The sequence below is a fragment of the Ixodes scapularis genome, unplaced genomic scaffold (genome assembly GCF_016920785.2).
Source record: "Ixodes scapularis isolate PalLabHiFi unplaced genomic scaffold, ASM1692078v2 PGA_scaffold10__122_contigs__length_95168666, whole genome shotgun sequence".
Taxonomy (NCBI): domain Eukaryota; kingdom Metazoa; phylum Arthropoda; class Arachnida; order Ixodida; family Ixodidae; genus Ixodes; species Ixodes scapularis.
In genome coordinates, this window is record NW_024609836.1 from 21113076 (window position 1) to 21139754 (window position 26679).

A 26679-nucleotide genomic window follows, 5' to 3' on the forward strand; every position below is an offset into this window, starting at 1 on the left:
CAGATGTTTTTGTCCGCGATCTGCATGCGCAATATCAGTTCCCGTGACAGTCAAGTTTGTAGCGGGCTCCCGCGTGTTTGGTGCACCATAGAACTTGAATCTGCTGTGACCACGATTTGCGGTATTCGTTCCCGTGAGATGCAATTTCTTGGCGGGTTTCTGCTGGTCTTTCGCATGGTACAATGCAAATCTGTTGCATCCGCAACCTGCAGTATCCTTTTCCATGACACAGGAGTTTGTAAAGAATTCCCGCATGTTTATCGCTTCGTGAAATGCGAATTTGCAGTGTTTGTGATCTGTAGTATCAGTTCCGACGTCACGTGGTTTGTAGGGGGTGCCCTGGTGTTTCTCATTAATTTTTGATAAGGCTTTGCTATGGCATTCCCAAAAACAGCCCATTCTATGTTTTTCACCATTTATCTCTTCACTTTGGGTGGGCATTCTTTCGGAACTTTACGGTAAGGTCAGCTAATACAAGTGATGTCTATGGGAGTTGCTTCTGCTAAAAGCTGCACCATGACGCCACTGTCTTTTCACTTGATTTCAATGGCCGCTGAGCTGTGTAACGCAACTGTTCTGGAAGGACTGGGCTCCCAGTAACATGTGCCAGCGAGTGCGGTGTGACGACGTACCATGTGACCACTTGCCTCATTGACGTCCCGCAAGAGCCATACAAGGTGGCGCCCGTGTGGCACGCTTGTGTCTCGCTCTGGCTAACACCTGTGGTGTTGAATGAAAAAACAAACTGCACTCGTGCGTTTTGTGCTATTGTGCCTCTGCGAAATGGGTCCCATGCACCTGTGTTTGACAAATTCTCTACTCTCTCGTCTTTGCCTGCATGATGGAGTGAATGAGAATTTGAACTAGAGTAAACGTCTCCCGCAGTGGGGCGCCACCTGGAGGAAAGCCACCTGTGGGTGCTGAGCCAGAGCCCCTCGGCACTCCTGACCCGCCTGGTGCTGCAAGAGGAGGTGGCGCCCAGGCGGCTGGAGGGTGTCGCCCTGCAGATGAAGCTGAGCCTCGGCCACGTGCTGGCACGCCACTGCTGCCCCAGGATACTCCTGGCACCTCCAACCTCCCCAACTCCTGGTGAACCCCTCTCTGCTGCTCTCTTTGGTCACCCCTTTCCAAGTCGCATTGCGGTCGCTTCAGAACAACAGGGCAAAGACGTCGGTGGTTGATTGCTGCAGACGCTTTAATATACGCAATGAAGGAGGAAAACATCACTTGCAAGGGGGAGGCCTAGCTTTATTTTGTACTTGATAAAAAAACACCGGCGTTGCGCATTGTATACAGGGTGTTTGTGCCACTTCTGACCGTCATGACAGAGAGAGAGAGACTTGGGGGAAGAGAGATAGTTTTGATTCTCCTATGTTTGCCTTGTGCTTGGGTGAGTTCGCAACGACCCTTGGTTCACTGGGGAGCAATTTGTGTTAGAGCTAGTCTTGTGCGAATGGTGGATTTTGAGTTCGAATCGAATTCGAAGCCCCCGCAGGGGGCACCTGTGAAAGCAGGTGTTTGGAGAGTGGCGTCTCCACGGACCCCGAGCTCCGCAGGGGGCGCCTGCACCTTAGGTGCTAGGTGCTTGGTGAGTAGCGTCACCACGGACCCCAGCCACTTTGGCGACACCACAGACCCTGAGTAAAAGTGGCTAAGACCCACCCAAGTCTGGCTGTGCGTGGCGAGCCCGTGTCCAGGGAAAAGGGCATCCTGGTGGTTGAGCTGAGCCCGGGGTAGGTTTGGACCCTTCGGGGCCCCCCGGGCGAGGCAACACACCACTTTGGCCCCTGCTTCCTATAGACGGGTGTCCTGGCTTGGCCCGACCAGGATGATTCAGTCAGTCGCCACATCTTCTACTATCCCCTCTTATCTTTCTCTTTTCTCTGCTCTTCTTTTATTCCTTTTCACCTTCTTTGGCGGCAAGGGCTAACCTTGGGTGGCGATAGACCCCTTGTCCGGATCCACACTAGGTTATAGTGCCTGGGCAGCACTGGTAGTGTAATGTTGTCAGCAAAGCCATATTTGTTATGGCACATTGCCTACCCCCGTGTTGGGCTCCGTGGTGGGTGGTGCACCCGGGGCATCGAAATTCTCTCCCATCTCTATGGGTACTAAACAAAAAACCTTTCTTGATCGGCCCCCCAAAAGGGGCCGCACCGAAGTACATGCGATTAATACTACTAGATCTGCAGAAAAATTTCCAAGATTCCTTGTGATGCACTCTGAGAGTGAGAAACCTTTGGCGAAAATGTCACCATTCCTTGTTTCCAAAACACTTGAGTCCATTGTTGGAAAGAACTTCTCTGCCAAAAAAATGACATCCGGAGATCTGCTCGTTGAAATTAAAACCAGTGAACAGAGCACAGCACTCCTATCACTAAATTCAGTTTCTGACTATAAAGTGACAGTCACTCCCCACCGTACATTGAACACAGTAAAAGGTGCGATTTCTGAAGATGACCTCCTCGAAAGTACAGAAGATGAACTCGTAAATGGCCTCAGTGACCAAGGAGTTGTCGCTGCAAAGCGAATCTCCCTTCGTCGAGAGGGGCAAGAGATCAAAACAAAACATGTTATTTTGACTTTCGAGTTGAGCAAAGTTCCCGAGTCAATCAAGGCTGGGTACTTGAACTGTAGAGTACGGCCATATGTGCCGAACCCCAGGAGATGTTTCCATTGCCAGAGGTTCGGCCATAGTGCCCAGAGCTGCAGGGGCAAGACCACGTGCGCCAAGTGCGGTCAGAACGATCACCCGTCAGACAACTGCGCAAACCCACCACACTGCGTCAACTGCGGCGAACCACACGCCGCTTACTCCCGTTCTTGTAAAAAATGGAAAGAAGAGAAGGAAGTAATTACCCTCAAAGTAAAAGAAAACATCTCGTTTCCTGAGGCCAGGAAGCGACTTTCTTTTCTACAGAAAGGATCCTTTGCTACGGTAAGACGCACAGGGGGCGTGTCACCGAAAACCTCGGTGGGAACCCAGGTCTGTCCCAAAGACCTGGCAGCCCCGCCGACACCCCCTGCCCCCCCAAGGTCGGCTCCACGACCACGTTTGTCGTTGGAGCCAAAAGGTTCACGGTGCCTGAATGGTGCTGCCGCGCCTCTCTTAAAGGAGGCAATGGACACCATGGCACCAAAGGAGGTATCCCCTCCAAAGGCATCAGGGGTGGTGCCTCTCGCACCACCCTCAGTCCTTAAAGAGGGTCCGTCGCAGACCACCTCCTCTAAGGAGCTGGAGCGGACACCCTCGTCGTCTGCTCGCTCTTCAGGCCGAGGCAGGGCTTTGCCCACTCCCGCCTCGACCAGCTCTCGAAAGCCTGGCCAGCTGGACGAGGCATACTCGACCGCAAGCCAGCAGTCAGTAGATGAAATGATGGATGAGAGCATGCCACCCTCTGACGACGACCTGGTCCCTTCAGGTGCTGAGTCATCAGTACCTTTTCAGGTCGTAGAAAAGAAAAAGAAAAATAAACTTCCTAGAATTTTGCCCCCAAAGGGATCGTAGTCCCTTTAGAAATGAATCATAAGCAAGTGTCCACTTAGTTATCTTGCGGTGTCCTAAAGGCCAGTTATAATTTTAATTTTAATTTCCAGTTTTAATCTTCACCATGTCTCTGTTTTTACAGTGGAACTGTCGTGGGCTTTTTTGTAATTATGATGATGTCACTTTTTTATTAGACGAACACCGCCCTGCTGCCTTCTGTCTGCAGGAGACGCATCTTAAAGAAACTAGGTCAAATGTACTCCGCCATTATCAAGTGTTTAGACAAGATAGGTTGCACTCCTCTGTGGCGTCTGGTGGTGTTGCTGTAGTTGCCCAGCGCACAACCCCATCTGCCGAAGTGGCTCTCTACACCACTCTCGAGGCTGTGGCTGCCCGAATACTGCTAGACCGGGTGATTACTGTTTGTTCAGTGTACATATCACCGGGATACCAGCTGCAGTACGAAGAGCTAGAGGATCTTGTTAGTCAGCTCCCGGCTCCATACTTAATTTTAGGCGATTTTAATGCACACAACCCATTGTGGGGGAGTGGTAAACGGGATGCTAGAGGAGCACTTGTTGAACGTTTTCTTCTTTCCACGGGACTGTGCTTACTTAACACTAAAGAAGCCACACACTTTAGTTCAGCAACCAGGACTTTTACTTCCATCGACCTTTCTATCTGCCATCCTTCACTATACTCGCTGTTTTCATGGAGGGTCATCCCAAACCCATATGGAAGTGACCATTTTCCAATTATTTTAGAGTTTAACAGTCCTCCTGCTGGTCTTCAAACGCGTACCCCTCGTTGGAAGTTTGAGAGGGCTGACTGGGCAACTTTTAGCAGCTCTTCAGTTTTAGCTTGTTCATCACTTGATGATCTTTCGATCGATGATGTCACTCTGCATATCACTCGACACATATTACAGGCCGCAATCATCGCCATTCCCATGACGTCCTCGCATCTCCCAAAAAGGCCGAAGGCGTGGTGGAATAAAGACTGCCGCCAGGCAAAAAAGGAACAGAATCGTGCATGGGGTATCTTTAGGCGTTACCCTACTTCAAGTAATCTGATTGGTTTTAAAAGAAAAAGGGCCCAGGCAAGGTTTATTCGAAGACGAGCCAAGCGGCAAAGCTTTAGAGGATATGCCTCTTCAATCAATAGCAGTGCATCTATAAAGGAAGTTTGGGACCGCGTGCATAAAATTCAGGGTTCCTACGGCGCTTTCTCTGTCCCACTCTTGTGCCGGAATGGAATATGTCCTGCAAGCCTTGACGAACAGGCTGACATTCTTGGTGAGCACTTCGAATTTGTTTCTAGTTCCGAACACTATACGCAATCATTTAGGCGGCATAAGCTACATGCAGAAAAAAAGATTGTGCCTACGACCGGTGGTTTGCAAGAGCCTTATAACTCTCTTTTCATGCTGCACGAACTGCAGATGGCTCTCGATTCGTCCGGACAGACTGCCCCTGGACCGGACGGTATCCACTATCAAATGCTTCAGCACCTTCATCCATCTACTCTAAAGCTCATCTTGTATCTTTTCAACCGAGTTTGGGTCGAGGGTCTTTTCCCATTGTCCTGGAAGGCTGCCGTTATTATCCCCCTTTTAAAGCCAGGAAAAGATCCTGCCTGTGCCTCCAGCTTCAGGCTTATAGCACTAACTAGCTGTCTTTCGAAGACATTAGAAAGGATGATCAACAGAAGGCTGATGTTTTATTTGGAGAGTAATAATCTTCTTGACAGGTACCAATGTGGCTTTCGTTCAGGACGATCCACGGTCGACCACCTAGTTCGTTTTGAGACTGTTGTGCGAGAGGCATTTGTAAATAAGCAGCATTGTGTCTCTGTCTTTTTTGACCTGGAAAAGGCATTTGATACAACCTGGCGCCATGGCATACTGCAGGATCTGTTCAGCTTAGGTGTACAGGGCCGAATGTTAAGTGGCATTCAGAGTTATCTTCAAAACCGGACTTTTCGCGTGAAGCTTGGGACAACTTTTTCTAGAGAATTTTCGCAGCAAAATGGAGTACCTCAAGGTGGTGTACTTAGCGTCACTCTTTTTATTGTGAAGATGAACTCGATTGTCCGCGCAATAGCTCCATCTGTTCATTACTCACTGTACGTCGATGATCTGCAGATTTCTGTATCGTCTTGTAATCCATCCATATGTGAACGTCGGCTCCAGCTCACAATCAACAACTTGGTCAAATGGGCTGATGTCAACGGTTTTAAATTTTCTCCTGAGAAGACCGTCTGTGTGAGTTTCTCACGTCGCCGCGGAGTTTTGCACGAACCTTCTTTGACTATGTATGATGTTCCTATCCCAGTGAAAACTGAACACAAGTTTTTAGGTCTTATATTTGATTCCAAATTGACTTTTGTTCCGCATGTCAAGAGCCTGAAGATGAAATGTTTTAAATCGCTTAATATACTTAAGGTCCTGTCGCATGTGTCCTGGGGTGCTGACCGTCTTTGTCTCTTGCGTATCTATCGGTCGGTCGTTCGATCCCGTCTTGATTACGGTTGTATTGTGTATGGTTCTGCCCGGACATCGGTTCTCAAAATGCTGGACCCTGTTCATCATCAGGGGTTGCGGCTTGCTACCGGTGCTTTTCGCACATCTCCTGTTCTTAGTCTATACGCAGAAGCAAACGAGCTCTCTCTAGAGAAAAGAAGATCTGAACTGGGCTTCACATATTTTATGCGAATTAGATCGGTTCCTAACCATCCAACCTTACACTGTATGGAACGAATACGCTACGAGCGAACCTTCAGTAACAAGCCTTCAGTTGTTCCACCTCTTGCTATGAGGGTTCGCAATTCTGCGGAGTCTGTAGGACTGGACGTGTTGCCTCCAGTTGTACAGTGTTTGAGTTCGGCAGCCCCTTGGGACCTAGTTCCCATTCAGTGCGAACTGGAGCTAACGAAATTCAACAAAAAGGACACTCCTCGCGAAGTCCTGAGACAAGAATTCCTTGAGCTCCAAGTACAGTATCACGACTTTATAAGCTTTTACACTGATGGTAGTAAAACTGATTCCTCTGTGGGTTGCGCAGTGATCGGGCCTGGGATGCAGCTTGTCCGGAGAATAAATGACAGTGCCTGTAGTTTTACGGCAGAGCTCTATGGCTTACTCCTCGCCACAGATAAGATCCTTAAACAAAAGCTTCACAAGTCAATTGTTTACACCGACTCACTTAGTGCTTTACGAGCTCTTGCCAGAGTGGGAAATGATCGCAATCCACTCGTAATAGAAATAAGGAACAGGCTAATTTCAGCCGCAAAACGGAAAAAGAAAATAATACTATGCTGGGTTCCTTCACATGTCGGAATTGCCGGAAATGAGGATGCTGACAGAGCAGCAAGTACTGCTAAGGATCGAGAAGTCGACCTGTGGAAAATACCTTACAGAGAATATAGGCATGTTCTGAAATTTTCCATAAGACGCAAGTGGCAAGAGGAATGGGACCGAGAAATAAACAATAAGTTGCGCGCAGTAAAACCACTACTTCAGGAATGGGAGAGTGCACGTCACCGCGAGCGTTTTTATGAGGTGGTTTTGTGCCGACTGCGAATTGGTCATACCCGTCTAACCCATGGGCATCTTTTGCGTGGGGAGGATGCTCCGGAGTGTGAACACTGCTACATTCCGTTAAGCATCCTACATATCTTACTTGTATGCCCTTTGTATGACCAAGAACGCCACAGACACTTTGCTAAGGTTTACCAAGAGCATACACCATTACATCTCGCCCTTTTACTCAGTGATGAGCCGTTGATTCCACACAAGTGTGTTTTCAACTTTCTTAAGGATATAAGACTCCTGGACCAGCTATAATTTTAATAGTTTGTAGTATTCATTGCCACATCTTATGCGCTTGTACTTTCATGATCATTGTTTTATTAAATTACAAGCTACTATAGCTCTTTCTTCTCTTCAACCTTGATTCAGCAATAGTCCTAGTTGTTGGCGCATTATAGCCTTGGTCGCTGCTGCGCCATTAAACCCCAATCAATCAATCAATCAATCAATCGAATTCGAAGCAAATAGTGGTTTTGCCCGAATATTTTCGATTCGAATTCGAATAGTTTTTCCACGCCTTTCACTACCATTGCATAATTCTTAGACGAAAACCCAGCTAAACTTGTGAAGGTTGTTCCGCTTGTTAATTTATAAACTTAGTTTAATCTATCCATATTTATGAACTGTGACCTCAGAAGGTCTGGTGTCTTGGGATGGCAAGTAAACGACGGATTTGACATAAAATGAATCCTGTAGAGATGGCCAACTATACCCAAAGGAGTGAATTTACAAATCTTGCTATATAAAAGATTCTTCCTTTAATCTCGAGTTAAAAAAGAATTGTAAGGGCATCTCTGCCTAACGTAGTACACTCTTGCATAACAGTTTAATTTTGAAACTTTTACTACAATGTAGATATACACATTAACAAACTTTTTATTTATTTTGGAATACACTCGGCAGAGATGCACTATCCCGCTTTGAATGTATGCTTTACTTCCTTGCATGCAACTACGATATTCATACCTTTCTAAGTGTTTATCGCGGCGGGTTACCCCATTGAGTGCGCTTCTTACCAAGCACCGGTGCGCTGCGGAGAAGCAACGCCCGCAGAGCTCGCTTCCGCGGGTATTGCTTCTCCGCAGCGTACCGGTGCTTGGTGAAAAGTGCACTCTAAGGGGCTGACCCGCCGCAATCAGCACTTCGAAAAACTCGAATAATGCAGTTGTTATCAAAGCGAATATCGAATAGTGTATTATTCGGAACTACTATTCGAAATTTCGAATATTCGCACAACCCTAGTTAGAGCTGTTCTCTAGAAATGCTCTCTGCCCAATGTAGCGATCACAGATAATTATTGCAAATCGTCGTTGTACGCTCTCTAAACTTAGCACTTGACTGACACTTAGAGAATTCTACACAGTAGAAGAAAAGATTAACCTTGATAAAACTAACGACCGAAAAATGACCAAAATTTGTGAGGATGCAGGTGTAACTGCAAACTTTACGGGTAATGCGTCCAATTATGCGTAGGATGTGTAATGAATCATTTATAATTTTCAAAACATGGTAATTAAGGGGGGACACCACCAGAAAAACAATTTCTGCAAAAAAAACGTTCATTTTGAAAAATGTCGTATTTACATCCACCAACATCTAGAGGGTATCCCCAGAAAGTTTCATTAGATTGTACTGCATAGGTTAATTTTTTATAAATTATTTTCGGTTTACCAACGCTAAAGAAAAGGTAGAGGTTGGAGCACTTTGAACACATTTTTCTCCATTCCACTTTCTGGCATAAATTTCACTTTAGGAAAACTATCGTTTTGTTATTACATAACTTGGATTCATTTTTATAAGTTTTTCTGGGGTGAAATTTTAGGGGGAAGATAACTATGAGCTTGTATTTTTTATTTTTGTCATTTTTCATGCTCAAAAACAAAACTTTTGGACAAAGGATGGAAATCTAAAAAACTGTAATTGTGTTTATGTGGCTTTTTTGTCATGAAAGATGGCATAACATAGAAATATAGCTCAATATTTATCTGCTCTGAACTGTCCTAATGCAATATAACACATGAAAACGACAAATTTATAGGTAATTTCAAAACGATAGTTTTCCTACGCATTCACGCCCACTTTCATCTTTGAACCTTTGCAGTTTTTTTTGTGCTTCACCCAGGTTAACAAAATTTGGCAGAAATGTTCTCAACATCAACAGAAACAAGACCTGTAAATATAATTTAAATCAGACAAGTGGTTCAGAAATTTACTTTTTTGGGTTGTGTCCCTCCTTAAACATGAGGCGTGAGTCAATCGAAACACCAAGGTCACATACAACTGAAGGTCTTGAAATGTCTGAGTCATGCAGTTCACAGAGATAAACAATGACATTTGCATTATGGGAGAAAGAGACAATTTTAGTTTTGGTGAGGTTTAAAATCAGCGAGTTTGCACAACACCACAGGTGTTCGCATCAACATCGTTTTGTAAGAGTTCACGGTCAGTAGATGCGTGGATTTTACGAGAAATGTTCACACCGTCTGCGAACTGTAGCATCTCGGAGTTACTGACACAAGTTTCGAGGTAATTCATAAAAATATTAAAAAGCAAAGGTTCAGGGTTAACCTTTGTGGTACTCCTGAATTTAACACATAAGGATATGATTTGCATTCTAAGTAGGACACCATATTTAAACAATTACTAAGGTAGCTGCCAAACCAGTTGCAAAGACCTGAAGAAAGACCCATATTAAACAGCTTCTTCAACTATAGATTGTGATCTACGAAGTCAATCTCCTTAAGACAGTCAAAATGAATAACATCAACCTGGCCACAGGACCCAACTATAGGCTTTGCCAACTCCAAAATGGTTACGAGGTTAGCCTCAACAGATTGTCCACAACAAAGACCGTGCTGACTTGGACTGAGCAGTGGTCTAAAATGAAAACTCAGATTCGGAAAGACAATTTTCTCAAAAACCTTGGAAAAAGCTTAAAGCAGAGCAATCGGTTCATAATTGTCGACGCACGAAGAGCTTCCAAATTTGTGCACTGGAACAACCGGAGCATTTTTCCACGCCGACAGAAGTGTCCCCGTCTTTAAGGAGACGGTAAAAATGTACCGCAGCACAGGGCCAAGATAACAGAACCCCCTTTAACAACGAAGGCAAGAATCCCATCTTCCCCACACAACTTTTTCGGGGCAAATTCTGTTATGGCCGAAACCACATTGTTGATCGTTGATGCAGGATTTGACATAAGAAGGAGATTATCAGGACAAGGGGTTTACTATAGCTAAGAAGTGTTTAGCAAATAGATATCGCAGACTCTCGAAGAGTCGTGGAGACGTGAGCGGTCAGATTCTTAGGAGCTACAGCCTCATTTCCTCAGGATGGCCTACTGCTCCTAACATATTCCCAAAGTCGGTCCAGACAATGCCTAAGGTCAGACTTAATATTGAGTCGTGCAATGGTTTTATTCTCTTTTAGTCTATCGCTTCACCATAGAGCGATGCTCCTCAAATAAAGGGTGCCATTTGTCCGAGCAAGACGATTTATATCTCGTGATAATGCGATTTCAATGCCAGTGCCCGCCGGAGATCACGTGAGAACCACCGGGGAAATTCACCTCAAGTACTATACTTTACCGGTTTAAAGCGCTCCATGGCAGACTTGACGATATGTGTCGGCCGAGTGACGGCACGGTCAACGTCAATACGTGTAAAAACAGTGTCTCAGTCCGTTCAGATGCATGTACAGCCCGTAGTTGCCAGCACGAGCATAATTAAACACCGGAGTCTGCATGTTTGAGCTAATAGTAAACGGAAAGGAGACCATTATTAGAAAAGGAGGATGCCACTTGTCAACAGGAACGACTGGATGGGCAACAGCGCCCTCCGAGGCCAGTCTGACGTCAGTCATACACAAATCAAGGGCATTACCGGCAGCATTTACGGCACGGCTTATTTGATGAAGACCGTTAGAATTCACAAAATCGAGTACCCTGATTTCTGTTCACATCCGACGCTTAGATCAGTACTGGACATGTTCAAATCCAACTTAATGCCAGGTATATTAAAATCCCCCAAAATTAAAACATTGTAAACTGAAAAGTGAACAAAATTAGAAATGTGGGTGAGAGCGTGACCTAGCGTGATAGAGGCATTACGAGGCGGAAAGTAATAGTTCACGAATAAAGTTGATGAGCGCTCTAACAACTTTGACACTCGTTGTGCCATAAAAATATTGGGAGCGGGCTAGTTGGTTTGATGCATAAATATATAAAGCGCAAGATACAAATGAGGTCACAAAGAAAATGGCACTATGGGCCAACGTGCCTTTTACGAACGAGCCTGCACGAGGTGTGGGCACTGTGTGTGCGCAGGAACCGCGTGAAGTAGAGCGTCCGCGTGTGACCTGCAGATAGCGGCGACGCATTGGGGCCGTGTGTTGGTGCAACTAGCGTTTTAATAAAAATATATGATGAACATAAAAGTGGAAGCATTATATTTTTTTCTTAAGATGGGAGTTTCGAGTGTCTCGTTAGTTCCGTTTGAGTCAGCAGTGAGGACCTTGAGTTGTCAAGCCTCGAACGACGCTTGGGCATCTGGTGCCCCTGGAGTGAGCAGCCAACGTGTGCCGGAGGCATTCCAAAGACTTGCTCGTCCGCTCTCTTGGAAGAAATTCTAATTTTAATCTAGAAATTAAAAGTCCCCAGAACTTGTTACCAAAACACGACGACACGGCCGAGTCGCGTGATTTGGCGAGGGTTTGGCGAGGTGCTTAATAAACTGAGGTGGTTTGTGTTGTGTTTGCAGCTCTACCGAGAGTCTTGAACGACTACGCCGGCGTCCCCACGACTGCCGCCGCCAGGCATCCCAACTTTGTTGTCAAGTGCCTCCTCAAGGGACTCATAAGCCTGCTCAGAGGTGCGTACCTCTCACCTGGCCTCCCGTGGCATCCTCACCGAGGGACGTAGTTCACTTTTTATACTTTCGAGGGGAAACGAGTGGGAACTTTTATGTGTTGCCAGAGGTAGCATTAAAAAGCCTCAAGTACGGGAAAAGACAAAAAACGTGGCAGCTAATAGCGACTTTGAATCACGACACACAAAAGGATTTGTTGATGGCCTAACTCGATGGTTCCCAACCACTTGAGGGACCCCTTCTGGATCGTGGGAGGTGGCTGATATCGGACATTGACAAAAGGGCAAATGAAGGAATACGTGCAAACTAACTTCGAAGCTCTCAAGTGGAGAGGAATCAGCCACTCTGCTCACATGGTTTGGTAGTTTTGTGGAATAGCCAGCACCAAGAAAATAGAAGTTTTATCGCTTGGCTTGGTAAACTGTTGAGGGCTTTGGGATCCCTAAAGGGTCTGGGACCCCCATTTGATAACCACTGCCCAAACTAAATACACGCCTAAAGATTGAACATTTTTTTAAAAATTTGTTTTGCAGGTTTTTTATGTAGGGGGCAGAGATAAAGGCGTGGTGCCTGACAAAGCCTCTGCCCCTTAAGTTCAGCAGCTCAAAATAGTTACATAATAACAGAATCTACAAAACATCATACAATAAAAATAAAACGGGAAAAGAAGTCAAAGAACTGAGGGAAAATAAAGGCTTCATTCTTTTGGTGGAAAAAACCCCTGTAAACGTCAGTAAGTGTTGGTCGTGAAAAACCGAAGACAGAAACAACAAACAAAAAACTAGAATGCAATCTTCTGTACCTCCGTCATGTCAGCATCAACAGCAAGTTCAGATGAACGTATGCAATGAAGACGTATATCTTTGAAATTAGCTATACCTAGTGATTATGTTCTTGGTGCAATACACTATCCAAATCAAAATGTGATTTCACTGCCAACCAAGAAACTTCTTGGGCCTTTCTTTTCGTAGAGTAAATAAGAGTCCTTACTTGGGTCTCGTCGTCCTTGTTGAAACCGGTGGCGAAGCTGAAGTCTTGAAATTCTTCTACCCACGCTGGCCAGTCACTCACGTTGTCAAAGTTGAAGTGGTTTAGTGACTCGAGGCTTGCCATTGCACCACTGGCTTTGTCCGGTCCTGTATGCCGCGATGCGCTGTTATCTGTCGTCTGCCCCGAGCCATCCGCCATCTGACACCATGTCTTGTTGCTGTGCGAGTCAGCCCCCTTTATTTGGCAATCATTTCCTTAAATTATATGCTAAGGGAAACAAACAAGGAATGCAAACACACACACTTGAGACACTATCTTGCTGATGTCGGCACGGCTGATAGTGCGTGACACTACAGCTGCGAAGCGCCGGGAACATGGAAGGGGGTCAAGGTGGGTTGACGCTCGCCAAATGATGTACCCGCTGTCCCCCACTGCGTGGCGCCGAAATCGGCGGGGGGGATTCCGCCGGCGATTTTCGTTTGTTATGACATTGCGGCGCTCCCTATAACCAGCCAATCCAGCACGGCCATCGTTGCTATTCGTCCTATCGCGTGGCCTCTTGAAATACAGCCCCCGCCGACATCTGTTGGCACTTGCAGAAGGTGTTTCTAACCACTTTCTGCAGCCAGTGGGGCTGTAGCAACGTTGCAGTCTTTGAATACATGTGCTCTAAAGCAGTCTAAGGTCGACGCATATACCAGGTCACTAATGCTAACGCATTAAAACCAAAGCCTCTGGCGACCACTTATGACCATCGTAAGCAGTCGCGAACCAGTTTGTAGCCTCCCCGGCTGGACACAAGCGCATGCCTCCGTAGCGCCGTGTCGTATGTGTGAATACATGCAAGTTCCTTGATGCAGTGCACTGCAAGGCCGGCGACTCGTTTGTGACCTTGGGCGGAGCTGGAGCCCTGGGCCGCAGCTCTGCATTTGCAGCGTGGTCCTTGGGCTGCCAGGAGCTGCGTCAGGTCGACCTGTGCCAGCTGCAGGAAGGGGCGGGGCGCCTGGCCTTCTTTCTCAACCTGGCCAACCTGCTGACCGTCCACGGAGCCGTGATGCAGGCGGCGGCCATCTCTCCCCAGGTTGAGTAAAGTCTCTGGATTTTGGGAGAGTGCCTTCCCAACCTGCTAGCCGTTTGCAAAGAGGCCATACGGACGACTTTGTAAGGCGACTGGCTGATTGGTCTTTGTTGTTATGGCAATTTCCATTTTGATCCTTTCAAATCTTCAAAAGGGTCATTCTGAACCAGTCGCACCAAGGTCGCTATGGTGCTTCCTTGCCAATATAAGCGTCTTTGGCACTGTGTGAATGGCAACATCTCAGTGTACAAGAATTGTCTTTATAAAGCAACCTGTCACCTGGTATTTTAATTGACTCGACAAAAATGAAGAGGTCGAGGAGAAATTGCTCACTCCATGGACCAAAATGGCGGCCGTACGAAAAAGTTGGTGCTGCTACTCTTAGATCCAGTGACTAGTTCTTTGATGGAATTCTCGCTATGAGTATGGTGCCTGAAACGTATCTTCGACTGGTGTGTTTACAGAACAGACAAGGAACGATGCACTCTGTTGTTTGCTTGCTGCGGCCATCGGTAGATGGTGCCACAAGTTATCTTTATTGCATACTTGGTCGTGTATGAACACGTATGCTCTTTGTTGAAATTTGTTGGTCTTGTTTTAGAGCGATAGCTTTACAAATGATACTTTGCAGGGATTTCGATGTTGGTGTTTGTTGTCTGTCGTCGCAGCAAGGCTCTGGTCGCAGCAGAGGTGGAAAACACCTTCTCTTCCCTCATGGCTCGAGAAGGGAGAAGTCGAGTGTTCCCATTGTTCGCGCCGCACAAAGAGGGATGCAATGAGGGCCCCGACAACCCGCCAATAACGACGCAATGATGAAGCGTCAGTGGAGCGTTTTCCCTTGTCGTCTGCTAACTCTAACTTCACAACAGGTTTTCAAACATTACTCGCATTATACGAAATTTCCCTTTGGTAGTACCCAGTTCCTACGCATAATGTTGGAGCGTTCTAGGAATTTCGACCACGTTCTAGTTCACTCTAACATGTCTACTTCTTGAACCCAACTCGAAACGTAAAATATGTTCTGCCAAAACTTGTTGCCTTGCACCTTGCACCCGAGCTTCGCCTGCATACGTCCCACTCTCCGCTCATCGCTAAACGTCATCATTACCCCTTCCCTTCACTGCTCCACGACACTGGGAAAAGCTGCACCTCTGCTTGCGTTGTCGCTGCCGCAGACTGTTCCTGATGACGCCATTGTGCCAGGGCCGTACTCTGTTCCAGGAGGGAGTGCGGACGGTACAGCTGGCTTCCGCGGCTCGCGACTTGCGTCTTACCCACACAGACCACCGCATTTTCCCACTTACTTTATACCGAGCACCTCGTTTCTCGCCTTGCGCTCTTCCCTTACTAATCACCGAGCACTCGCGGCTGTCATTAGTGGCATCCACGATGTCAACCACGATGGCAATCTGCACCGTTTTATTCGGATTGCGCGAATGTGCTACAGCTATCGCTCTTCTTTGCACATTGTGGGCGAAAAGGCTGCCGTTTTTTACAGAAAGTTAACTACCATATTTACTCAAATATAAGTGGACCACAAATATAGGTTGATGCCTTTACATTGAACTTGCCAAGAATTAAAAAGAATAATTTGAATATAGGTGGACCTTTTGTTCTTTTTGAAGAACAGAACAAGGTTTGGGCAAAAGGAACAAACGTTTCTTTACAGTTCTCTCAACTAAATCACAGCGCGATGCTAAAAAAATGAAAGACGTCTACAACTTTCTGTAACGCCGATTTAGGCGCAGTTCTTGAGGAGGAGGGTAGGGTACTGAGGGGAGGGTATGCCCCTCCTCCTCCTCTCCTCCTTCTTTCATGCGCGAAATGCGTGTTGTCACGTGATGTTTCAACACAATGCCGAAACGTCATGTGACGTTTTGCTGAAATCGTGTGACGTTTTGGCACGCGACTTCCATCGAAAAATCGCGGTGACATTTCGGAACGGTAACATTTCGGCATTACGCCGAAACGTCGCATGACGTTTTGGCACAATGCATGATGGGATGTTTCCCAAAATGCACCATGCGGTTACGCCGATGGCGATGCCGCTCATGCCGGAAACAGGCACCTAAGAGCTGCGCTCTAAAACTTAATCATCGTCAAAATTTCCGGACATGTCATCATCGTCGGAAGCTTCGTCAGCTTCGTCGACATCCTTATAAATTCGCAACAATACCTCACTGTCACCGTTGCAAAACGACGACAACAAGAAACGAAAAAAGGTGGAGACGAGTATAACAACGAAAGACTTAATACGAAGGTGCGAGCAACACCGCGAGTCGCTGTGAGCAACAAGAAGCGAAAGTAACCTTCGTATTTTATCTTGGTGCACGTCCGCAAGGTTGAGAGGGATGGAGGGGAGGGGAGGCGGCAAGGTACATGACGCATTGCATCCCTCTCCTCCTTTTCCCCTCTTGCATAGCGAGGCTAACGAGGGGTGTGCATGAGCAGCGCTGATTGCGGACAGGCATGAAACAGCAAAACCCGATGCCCGAGGGATGTGTGAAAGTGACGGCCACGGCGGGCGGGCCACTGCGTGGCCGTGCTCTATCATTCGGACGTATTCTTGGTCCCGGTGAAGTTTTAAAAATCGGTCGGTGGCGGTATGTAGCTCACAGGATCTTCTTTCGATCTTAGCTTCTTGCAGTTGGCAGTAAGCGGCTCCGCTCTCGTAGAGAGAGCGTGTGCAGGGAAGCCCCGATTACTTTCTGCAGGCACGAACAACATGTCCCGTGACAACCCGTGTGATATTTCTTTTTTAGAGCCCAATTCTTGGGCACTTGTTTCCGTGTTTTGCAGCGTCGCTGTCACCGCCGTTGCCGTCGACGTGACTGCCCCGCTAAATTTAGCGCGAAATTGAATTGGTGTTGAGGTCGCGTGACATCAATTTTCCCACTAAATCTAGCGGAGAAACTGAATTTTTTCATGGGTGACACGACACGAAGTCATGCGACGCCATTTTCTCTGCTAAATTTAGCGGGGAAACTGAATTGGTGTCGATGTCACGTGGCCTCAATTTTCCAGCTAAATTTACCGGGGAAACTGGGAGAGGAAGGGAGGGTATGGAGGAGGAGGGGCATACTCTCCACTCCATGCCCTTTCCTTCTCCTCCTCAAAAGCTGTGCTCTAATTTCGCATTACAAAGATTTGTAAATGTTTCATTTTTTAACCTATGCACAATAGGAGTCCCACAACTTGTGTTTACATTAACTTTCATTCTTCACAGCCTCGTGTCGGGTCATGTAGCTAAGCCATGCAGTTTCCCACAAGTCCAGTGAGACGTCCATTTCATCTTTCTCTGTTCGAAAGGACCTGGAAGAGTGCACCTTCGTTGCCCTCACCTCTCCCTACCTGCACCAGAGGAGTCTGCAGGAGAGGCTGGTGGCGTACCATGTTGGACAGCTCGGCATTGTCACGTGAGCACTCCTCTTGACCCTTTGATGGCCGTTGACGTACATGTATGTATAACATATTTAAAGGGACACTGACAGGGTATTTATGCTCGCCGAGGTTTTTAGTTGTACGTGACATATGAGAGCTCAACTACCCAGAACAGAATTTGCGGCTCGAAATTCGGTTTCTTTCCGCCCGAAAACCGCCGATCAAAAACTCGCCGGTTCGAGTCTCGCTCACTCTCTTTTCCGCGGTCACGGGCCGTTTTCTAAGGTATCGATGCGACCACCAAATTTAATCAAAGTCGTAGGTCACTGAAGGCACACACTCAATATTAAAAATAGAAAAAAATATGAAACCCATTTTTTGTGGCTTCTTAAAAGCTGTAAATACGTTGATTGAAAAATAAGTTTCACAGACAACCGGAAGCATCCTGTGCGTGCGTCGTTTCGCGTATCGTGAGACTCGCAGGGACGCGATGGCAGCGGACGACGGGCGTGGGACCTCTATTTCAGAACTGTCGTTCGTGGTACCGGAGAATTTTGTCTGCCTTTAAAAGAGAAATTTGGGACTGATCAAAAGAATTGGTCTTCATCCCGTACGACACGCCCGACCACCAAGCCGATTTGCACGAAGACGTCGCCGAGCCGTCGCTCCCTTCTCGTGGCTGAAGACATCGCTCGCGCAAACGCCAAGCACGACGTGTCTACTTCGAGTTGAATATGCACGCGTACGATTTCTTTACAAGGTGAGAATGTCGCCAATGCGGGCTGCATCCCGACTTCGACCCGGGAGTGCTTTTGCTAAAGGAAAATCGGTAGCAAATTTTCCAACTTACAGTTTATCGGCTGAATTATTACTAAGGAAAGAGATCCCCTAGTTTCGGTATGCCCCAGTAGCTTAGTGGGAAAGACGTCCGCTTTACACGCCGTAGGATCGGGTTCGATCCCCCGTGAAACTTTTTTTTTCTTTTTTTTATATGTTTTTTTATGTCTACATTTCTTTGTTTACAATTATCACTGAAGAAACAAAAAAAAAAAAAAAAAAAGAAAGAAACAAATGTTGTGGACGACACGTCGCTGAATTAAATGGTATGGGATTTCCTTTTTGACACCTGTGAACTCAATGTAATCACTTTCCACAAAATGCAAGGAGCATATAAATCAGGTAGCGCCCGCTTTCCGAGGTGCCCGTAAATGGTCTACAGGAATTGCAGCCAGCCATTGGTCCCAATCCCGTTGATCTTTCGGAAACTCTGTCGCACAATGCCACTTCTGTTTCGAACGCAGGACATGTGAGCCAGCTCTTCACGCAACATCTTGGGTGTATTCTTTTCGGAGCCGATCAAAATTCACCACGGGCACTCACTACTCATCTGCAACTCCTCAATATACAAAACAACTCATCTCGGGGTACAGAACAACGAGCGGAACATACATAACTGCAAAAAATCCCACGGCGAACAGTTCCCGTACGCCGCATGTCGTCTGCTACTGGGAAGGAGAAAAAAAACAACAAAAAAAACACACAGTTGGGTGTAGCCACGTGATTTCCGCCACTCGCTCTCTTCTCTCCACTTCTCCGACCTCCGTCGGGTTTCGGTTTCGAGCAGTTGCGTCTTTTGGCTTTACTAAAAAAGTACGCTACTCTGTTGCAAAATATTAATTGGGTAGTCCTCCGACACCATAATGAAGCGCCTGGCAAAAAATGAAAAAAAAATTTTGGAGGGTGTCAGTGTCCCTTAAATAGTTTTTGCCTGAACACCCCGCTAAGTGCTGCTATCTTTTAGGTCTTTAAGGAACTGTAAGTGTCGTACTCGCATTGTCTTCCACCTTCCTGGGCCTATTTATAGTTTAAGAAGTAAATGCCCCTAGCACGTACGGTACACTCATTAATCCAAACTCCAGAAAGCCACAAATTTTGTTTGAATTATCGGAAATTTGAATTATCAAAAATTTATCTAAATACGTTTCAAGATAAAATTATGATTTGTCATATGAATGGCTACGCATGCAAAATAGATATTTGATTATTTCTTCTGCATAGGCCTCATGATCACAGGCAGGTATGTCACGCATAAAACATTAGTAAAATGTATGGCATAACTTTATTTATCTCTCTAAACAAAAGTTGTTCATCGTGGACTGTTTAGACAGCACTTGACAACTCGAAACAAAATTAAGTTTGTTCATCGAGCCAAGAAGTGGTCTCATCTGGACAATCAAGCAAGGGACACGTGAGCAATGAAAACGGGCACCGTGTGGCAGTTTTCATCACTTCCGTGGACGCTGTGAAGTGGGCCTGCGCCACGTCACAGCGTCCACGCAAGTTGCTATGGAAATGTCCGCGTGGTGCCCATTTTCATAGCTCATGTTAGCCCTGCTTTAGCCCCGTCGAGAGCGCTTCTCACCGAACACTGGTGTACTGCAGAGAAGCAACATCTGCAGAAGCAAGGTCCGCGGGTGTTGCTTCTACGCAGTTCATCGATGCTCGGAAAGAAGCGCACTCAACGAGGCCGCGAGAACAAGGAGTATGAATTACACAAAAGCGCCAATCGAATTAAGTGGCTTATAAATACATTGAAAGCTTAGCGACAAGCCTCAGTTTTTGAGGCTTCCTGGGGTTCTGTGAGGTCGAAAAGTTTAAGAACTCCTGTTTTAGCGAATATATTCAGTTTAGTGAACTCTCAGTGAACTATTGCTTTGGGTCCCCTGAAGTTCGCTCAAGTGGGAGTTTACTGTATGTGGCTGAAAGAGCTGTTGACACACACAGCACTAGCTGAGTGCTCCTAGTCTGCACTGTGCTCCGAGTTTGCTGATGCAGCGCAGTACAGCAGTGACACATCTGAGTGCTACCTGTCGGTCTTGCATCAGCACTGTTCCTAATGTTAGCTCTGCATTGTATTATGTGTGCCTCAAGTGTGCAGGCAACAGTCTTCTTTCTCGTCTTGGCGGCTCCCAGGCAGAGCTCCGGCCTACCCGGGTTCCAACCCCGACCGAACTGCCCTCAATCTGACCGAGGCTCATTTGCAGAGAACTGAGATTTGATTGCACCTCATTAGAGCTGGTCGAAATTAATCCTCTCCACTTTCACGGAGGTTCGATATTTTGGCGCTTAAAAATCCCAAATTTGGCCCACTGATATTAATTCTGTTTGGAAGTCTGCTCGCTTGTGGAGCAGGGTGTTGGTTGTGAAGGAGAGCTGTTTTGCCAGGCTGTTCCAGCTCAAGAGGAAGCTGCTCTTCTGCAACCACCCTCTGGACGTGGTGGATGGACGAGACCAGCTCTTGGAAATTTTGAGTAAGTTGCTTCTTGCCAACCCATTTTGCTTTTCAAATGCAAATATCGATCTCAGTAACGCCTGCTTTAATATTTTTTTATAAGATTAATGTCTCTGCATGCCTCCGACCTAGAGCATTTATCTCGCATTGCACGGACACGGTACCATGCTGTGGCACCTCAACCTCACATTCTGGGGTCAGTCTTCTTAGTGACTTTACTCAACCATTTATTTTTTTATTCGGAACGGTCACTTCCTGGTTTCCACGGCCGTCGAGTTGAGTAGTAGTTTCTAGATCTTCCTGGTTTGCCATAAAGTGCTACGTTGAGTGATACAGATTAACCACCATAAGAGAAGTTGTGTAAGCAAAAATTTTTTACGTGCTTCGAAAAAGTAATATTGCAAAATAAAAGATTGTTTTCATCACTTGTGCATACATGTTGCTACAGTTCGAACGAATCCACAGCCCAGTTGGGCGTGCTAGAGAGCAAACCGAAATTGAAACCACTCAGGAGCGTGCCCGATTATACTCGGGCATGGCACTCAAAGGGATACTGTATTTACTCGCATAATGAACGCACTTTTTTTTCCGAAAAATCGATGCAAAGTTAGGGGGGGGCGTTCATTACGCGAAGTAAAAATTTTGTGTCCCTATTTACTCGCATAATGAAGGGATCTTTTATCCTGAAAAACCGAAGTAACTTCTTATCTCTTTGCGCGCGGCGCCCGACCCCGTAACCAAACTAAGCTGTGCAAAAAAAAAAAAAAAAAAAAAACTTTTTTTCTCTTTTAGTCTCTTGGTTTTTTGGTTTTTTTTTGCCGCCTTTCGCAAGCTGTCTTGTTTGCTTAGGCATTGCCTTTCGCAAGCTGTCTTGTTTGCTTAGGCGTTGCTGAGGCGAGGGCTCTCTGCTTATCTTTCTTATCTCCTTGCGCGCGGCGCGCGACCCCCCGTAACCAAGCTGCGCTGTGCAAAAAAAGAAAAAAAACGCTCATCTTTTTCTTTTGTTTTTTTCTGAGTTCCTTGGGTTGTTGTTTTTTTTCTTTTTGCCGCCTTTCGCAAGCTGTTTCGTTTGCTTAGAGGGCTTCTCCGCTCCTCTTTCTTACCTCCTTGCGCGCGGCACGTGACCCCCGTAACCAAACTGCGCTGTGCAAAAAAAAAAAAAAAAAAAAAAAAGCTCCTCTTTGTTTTTATTTTCTCCTAATTCCGTGTTTTTTTTTTGTTTTTTTTTGCCGCCTTTCGCGAGCTGTTTCGTTTGCTTAGAGCGCCTCTCTTTCGTACCTCCTTGCGCGCGGCGGCGCGCGAACCCAAAGTCCAGACTGCGCGGTGAAAAAAAAGCTCCTCTCCATGTTCTTTTTTCTTGCTTCTGTTGGTTATTTTCGAATTTTTTTACGCTGCCCATGCATTCGCGACCTCGCTGCACCAGGATAGAAAAGTGCGTTCATTTCGCGCGCGTGGGGGGAGGGTGTCAAAATTTTGACGTCGGAGTTGGGGATTGGGGATGCGGGGGATGCGTTTATTACGCGAGTGAAAAAAAAAGTCGAAAAATTGAGAGCCGACTTGGGGGGTGCGTTCATTACGTGAGTGCGTTCATTGTTCATTCAATTTTCGTGAGTTTTTGCAATTTGAGCTACCGTATTTACTCGCATAATGAACACACTTTTTTTCCCGAAAAATTGACACATACTGTCAAGCCGGAATATAACGTAGTCGGTTATAACGAAATAGCGGCTACAGGAAAGCGATCACAATTTTCCATTCCCTTTTGCACTTCTTTATAACCGAAGTTGGTTATAACGAAATAGCAGATATAGCCAAGCGATTGCCGGTTCCCTTTGACTTCGCTATAACTGGTCTCGCCAGTATTTGGGTTCATTACGTGGGGTAAAATTTTTGCATTTACACACTTCGTGCAAATGTCATGTTGGGTGCCAATATGACACGGCAAGGTACTGTGGCACGTCTCCAGTGATGGAAGCGCACTCACGGCTGATCAGGGGCACGCCACAATAACCATGATTTATAAAATGCAAACCTTTTCAGAGCGCTTTCGGGGTGCCTTTTGCCGAAGGAAAAGTGTCCTACGAAGCTCACTCAGCACAAAAAGCAACACAATCGTTCTTAGGCGATATATATTGCTAGTATCCGGCGGGCACGCTCAGGTATATCCACGACTACGCGTATAAGAACTCGTACGAAGTCCAACCCCGACTGCCGAAGCCCGCTCGCATGGATCAAGTTTCGTTCACGGAGACAGGAACTCGTAGGAAGTTCAACCCTCGACCCCCGAAGCCCGCTTGCACGGATTAAGTTTCCTTCATGGAGAAGCTACCAGACACTCTCAGCCTACAGCGTGCACCTCGCCGTGCCATTCTGTTGCGGATTAAATAAACACATTTACCTGGAGTATGTGAAATTAGACCTAACCACTTTCACGATTTCACTGTCCGAAAGCGGACCACAGACGACGGTTTGTTTGTTGACATCAATGCACCCGATAGGCGAAGAATGTCCGGGGCTCGGCAATTCCTCAACCCAAGCTTCAACAACTGTGCGCGACACTTGGTTTCACGGTTGATCACTTCCGTAACTACCGCAACTCCGCACTTGCGGCCATTACGAGAGCAGCCTCGCTTGGCTTGTCTTGGCTTGACTTGGCCTGACCACTTGGCGGCATAAGAAAACTGGCTTGGTGTCTTGCTAAATTGGATGCAATTCGAGACTCGTGGATCCGAGAATGGGAGGTGCGTTGATTACGGGGAAGGGGGGGGGGGGGGGGGGAATTCTAAATATTGATGCCCATTGTGAGGGGTGAGTTTATTATGCGAGTGCGTTTATTATGTGAGTGCGTTTATTATGCGAGTAAATATGGTATATTGGGAAAAATTTATTGTGCAAACAGAAGCTTGTTCAATGCTCGAAGAAGCATGTCACTCGGTCCTGTACTTTTAATCTTGTTTACGAGGTTCCACTAATGTGCATTGGACAGAGTCGGCGGTGTTTAAATGAAAGGGCACAGGAACATCGTCTAGCGGTTCGTAACAAATTGGGGGGACAGCTTGCAGTACACTGCACGAGGTGCGGGTGTGATTTCTTTTAGAATTAATGATATTTATTAAAAATAACGAGACTGAAAGGGAAAAAGTTAAAGCATATTTTATGGTCCTCAGGTGACAACTGCGTCGGCACGCCTTCAATTTTACTAAATGATGCGGAAGTTTCTTTTTACAGAGGAGTTGTTAAGGGCTAGTTTCCCCAGGATCGTGTCTGCCAGATTAGAGATGATGATACCGAACTCTGGACAGCTACCCCCCTCTATGAGCGACGGCAGCAACCAGACAACTGGTTGTTGCCGTCGCTTATAGATGGTGGCAACCTGTCTTTGGAGGAAGAAGAGCGGGAGCGGAACGAGCGGCGATGTGCGCAGCAGCACGAATGGTTCCCCAATCGCCGTGAAGCCGCTATTGCCTGAAGTTCCGCTGCGTCGAGCGCTTCAGATTCTCTTGCGAAAGAAGAGCAGATCGCTCGCCTGGAAAGCCACCGCTGAGAATGGAAGCTACAGCTCCGCTGCTCTTCCTTCTTCACCAGAGTGGAAAGGCTGAAAGTTTTTTAGATGGTGTTGCATAGACACGTTGAACTGATACAAATGTTTGACCATAGCCCTACTCTATACTGACAAAGCCTGGCAGATCGCCACGAGAAGCGGCCGCTGAAATTGAAAAGGTAGAGCGGCAGACAACAAATGAGAGGAGAGCCAGGTGACGGGCGCCCCGCTGCGGCGAGACGCCGAAACACACTTGTCCCGAGCAATGGAACGTCCGCTCATGCTTCTCGTGTTCCTCGGGCTACTGCTTCTTTTCTCGTCGGGTTTAAAAACCATGTTTCGGGTCCTCGGCACTGCAAAAGCTGTGCGCTGGCTACGTGCTCCCCGAGAAATGCTCTGTGCTGCCAGATCCTCACGCTCCAAATCTGCGACCGGGCACTCCATGGCTCCGTTGTCGAACTGCCAGGCTTCGTGAGTATAGAAAAGGCTATGGTTTGAAGCATTGTCGTCTGTTGTTTGTGTTTCTGGGTCGCTTTTATTGCAGGGACGAAAGTAGATAGGTGAGAGGGTTTGTGCATATGTGCTGGGTCGATTGCCTCGATGCACTTTAAGTCCTCCAGATTAATTGATAGAGGTGGAATAAACCTTCTAGCTTGGTGACTCCTTCATTTTGCCCCAAGGGGCTCCTAAAAATTCGAGAGTACTAAGAATTCAAGGCCTACACCACTCCCATTAAACATGCAGAACGTGATTTCATTGAAACATGCTCATCACACACTCTACTCCAGAAATTTTTAAACTTGTCACGATGATTCTGACGAACCCGGAGATCACAAGTGTGTGTGTCATGTGTGTGTCCAAAAGCAACCGTTGATGCCTGGGAGAACAGACTGGCTCTCGGATGAGAATAGTGTGCGGACCATTGGAATTCCCATCATTCGCCTAGTCTGAACCCCTGCACTAAAGGCTGATGCACTTTATTGAGATTCGGCGTAGCGATAGCAGCAATTTTGGCTGAATTTTTACAGCGGAGCTGTTAAGGGCTAGTTTCTCCAGTTTTGTGTCCGGTACCAAACAAATGTCGACACAAAACTACAGAAAACTCTGGACAGCTACCGCCATCTATGAACGACGGCGGCAACCAGACAAGCAATCTGGTTGCCGTCGTCGCTCATAGATGGCGGCAACCTTTCCAGCCTTTCTGTCGAGGTGCGCGATGGTTCGGTGGTCGCCGTTGTGTATGTCTCCCCCGCGACGCCCAAGAGAGACATTGAAGCATTTATGATGTATGTCTTCGATTGGATCATGCTCGGCGATGACACATCTGCCATAGTGACGGGTGACTTTAACGTTTACATTGCATGCCAGGAGGAAAAGTGGTTAACTTCATTTATGCTTGAGTGCTTCGGGCTTTGCCTGACCAGGCATTGGACTTGCATAGACCTTGTCTTCACGAAGAATATGCCTGCCGTCAGCGTACACTCTATGGCAGTGTACCACAGCAATCACAGGGCCATGGTCACTGTGGTTACGAAACAAATAACATCCCCGGATCGTTTTATGTGTATGTCTGATTCTTTAATTGTTCAAATAACCAATTACCCAATCACACCTTAATCCTTAAATTTATAAATACTTCATTCCCACCATGGTACAGCTTTGCTGGTCTTCCTTTTTCACCAGAGTGGAAAGGCTGACAGTTTTTAAAGCGGAGCTGTTAAGGGCTAGTTTCCTCAAGATTGTGTTCCCCCGCAAAGAAATTTTGACACAAAACTCTAGTTGCCGCCGTCGCTCATAGGGGGCGGTAGCTGTCCAGAGCGTTGTGTTTGCCGGTTGTCCACTTGCCGCCGTCGCTCATAGATGGCGCAACCTTTCGAGCCTTTCCACTCAGGCTTGCCAACTTGCAGCCATCCATTACTTCATTCCCACCATGGTACAGCTTCGCTGGTCTTCCTTCTTCACCAGAGTGGAAATGCTGACAGTTTTTACAGCAGAGCTGTGAAGGGCTAGTTTCCCCAGGATCGTGTCCCCCGTAGAGAAATGTCGACACAAAACTCTGGACAGCTACCGCCATCTATGAGCGACGGCAGCAGCCAGACAACCGGTTTACCGGCCTCACTCATAGATGGCAGCAACCTTTTCAGCCTTTCCACCCTGGTTTTCACCAGAGTGGCTGAATTTCTCTAGGCGTCGTCCTAGATCCCGTCCTAGAAGTCGTCCTTGAGGTAGTCCTTGAGGTCATCCTTGATGTTGTCCGAGATGTTGTCCTCGAGATCGTCCTAGAAGTCATCCTCGAGGTCGTCCTAGAAGTTGTCCTTGAGGTCGTCCCTAACGTCGTCCTTGAGGTCGTTCTAGATGTTCCTAAGGTCGTCCTTGAGGTCGTCCTTGAGGTCGTCCTAGATGTCGTCCTAGATGTCGTCCTTGAGGTCGCCCTAGATGTCGTCCTTTAAGCGTCG

At 46.8% G+C, this 26679-nt stretch overlaps 1 protein-coding gene across 1 annotated transcript in view; it reads left to right on the plus strand.

Annotated features, from left to right (window-relative positions):
- The window catches only part of LOC8042925 (zinc finger FYVE domain-containing protein 26), a 207899-nt gene that overhangs the window by 82949 nt on the left and 98271 nt on the right, over positions 1–26679 (plus strand). Inside the window, exons 14-18 of the mRNA XM_029966725.4 lie at positions 886–1089; positions 11834–11944; positions 13792–14012; positions 17319–17425; positions 20616–20701. Of these exons, the coding sequence (XP_029822585.3) occupies positions 886–1089; positions 11834–11944; positions 13792–14012; positions 17319–17425; positions 20616–20701 (729 nt within the window). The remainder of the gene's footprint in view (positions 1–885; positions 1090–11833; positions 11945–13791; positions 14013–17318; positions 17426–20615; positions 20702–26679) is intronic.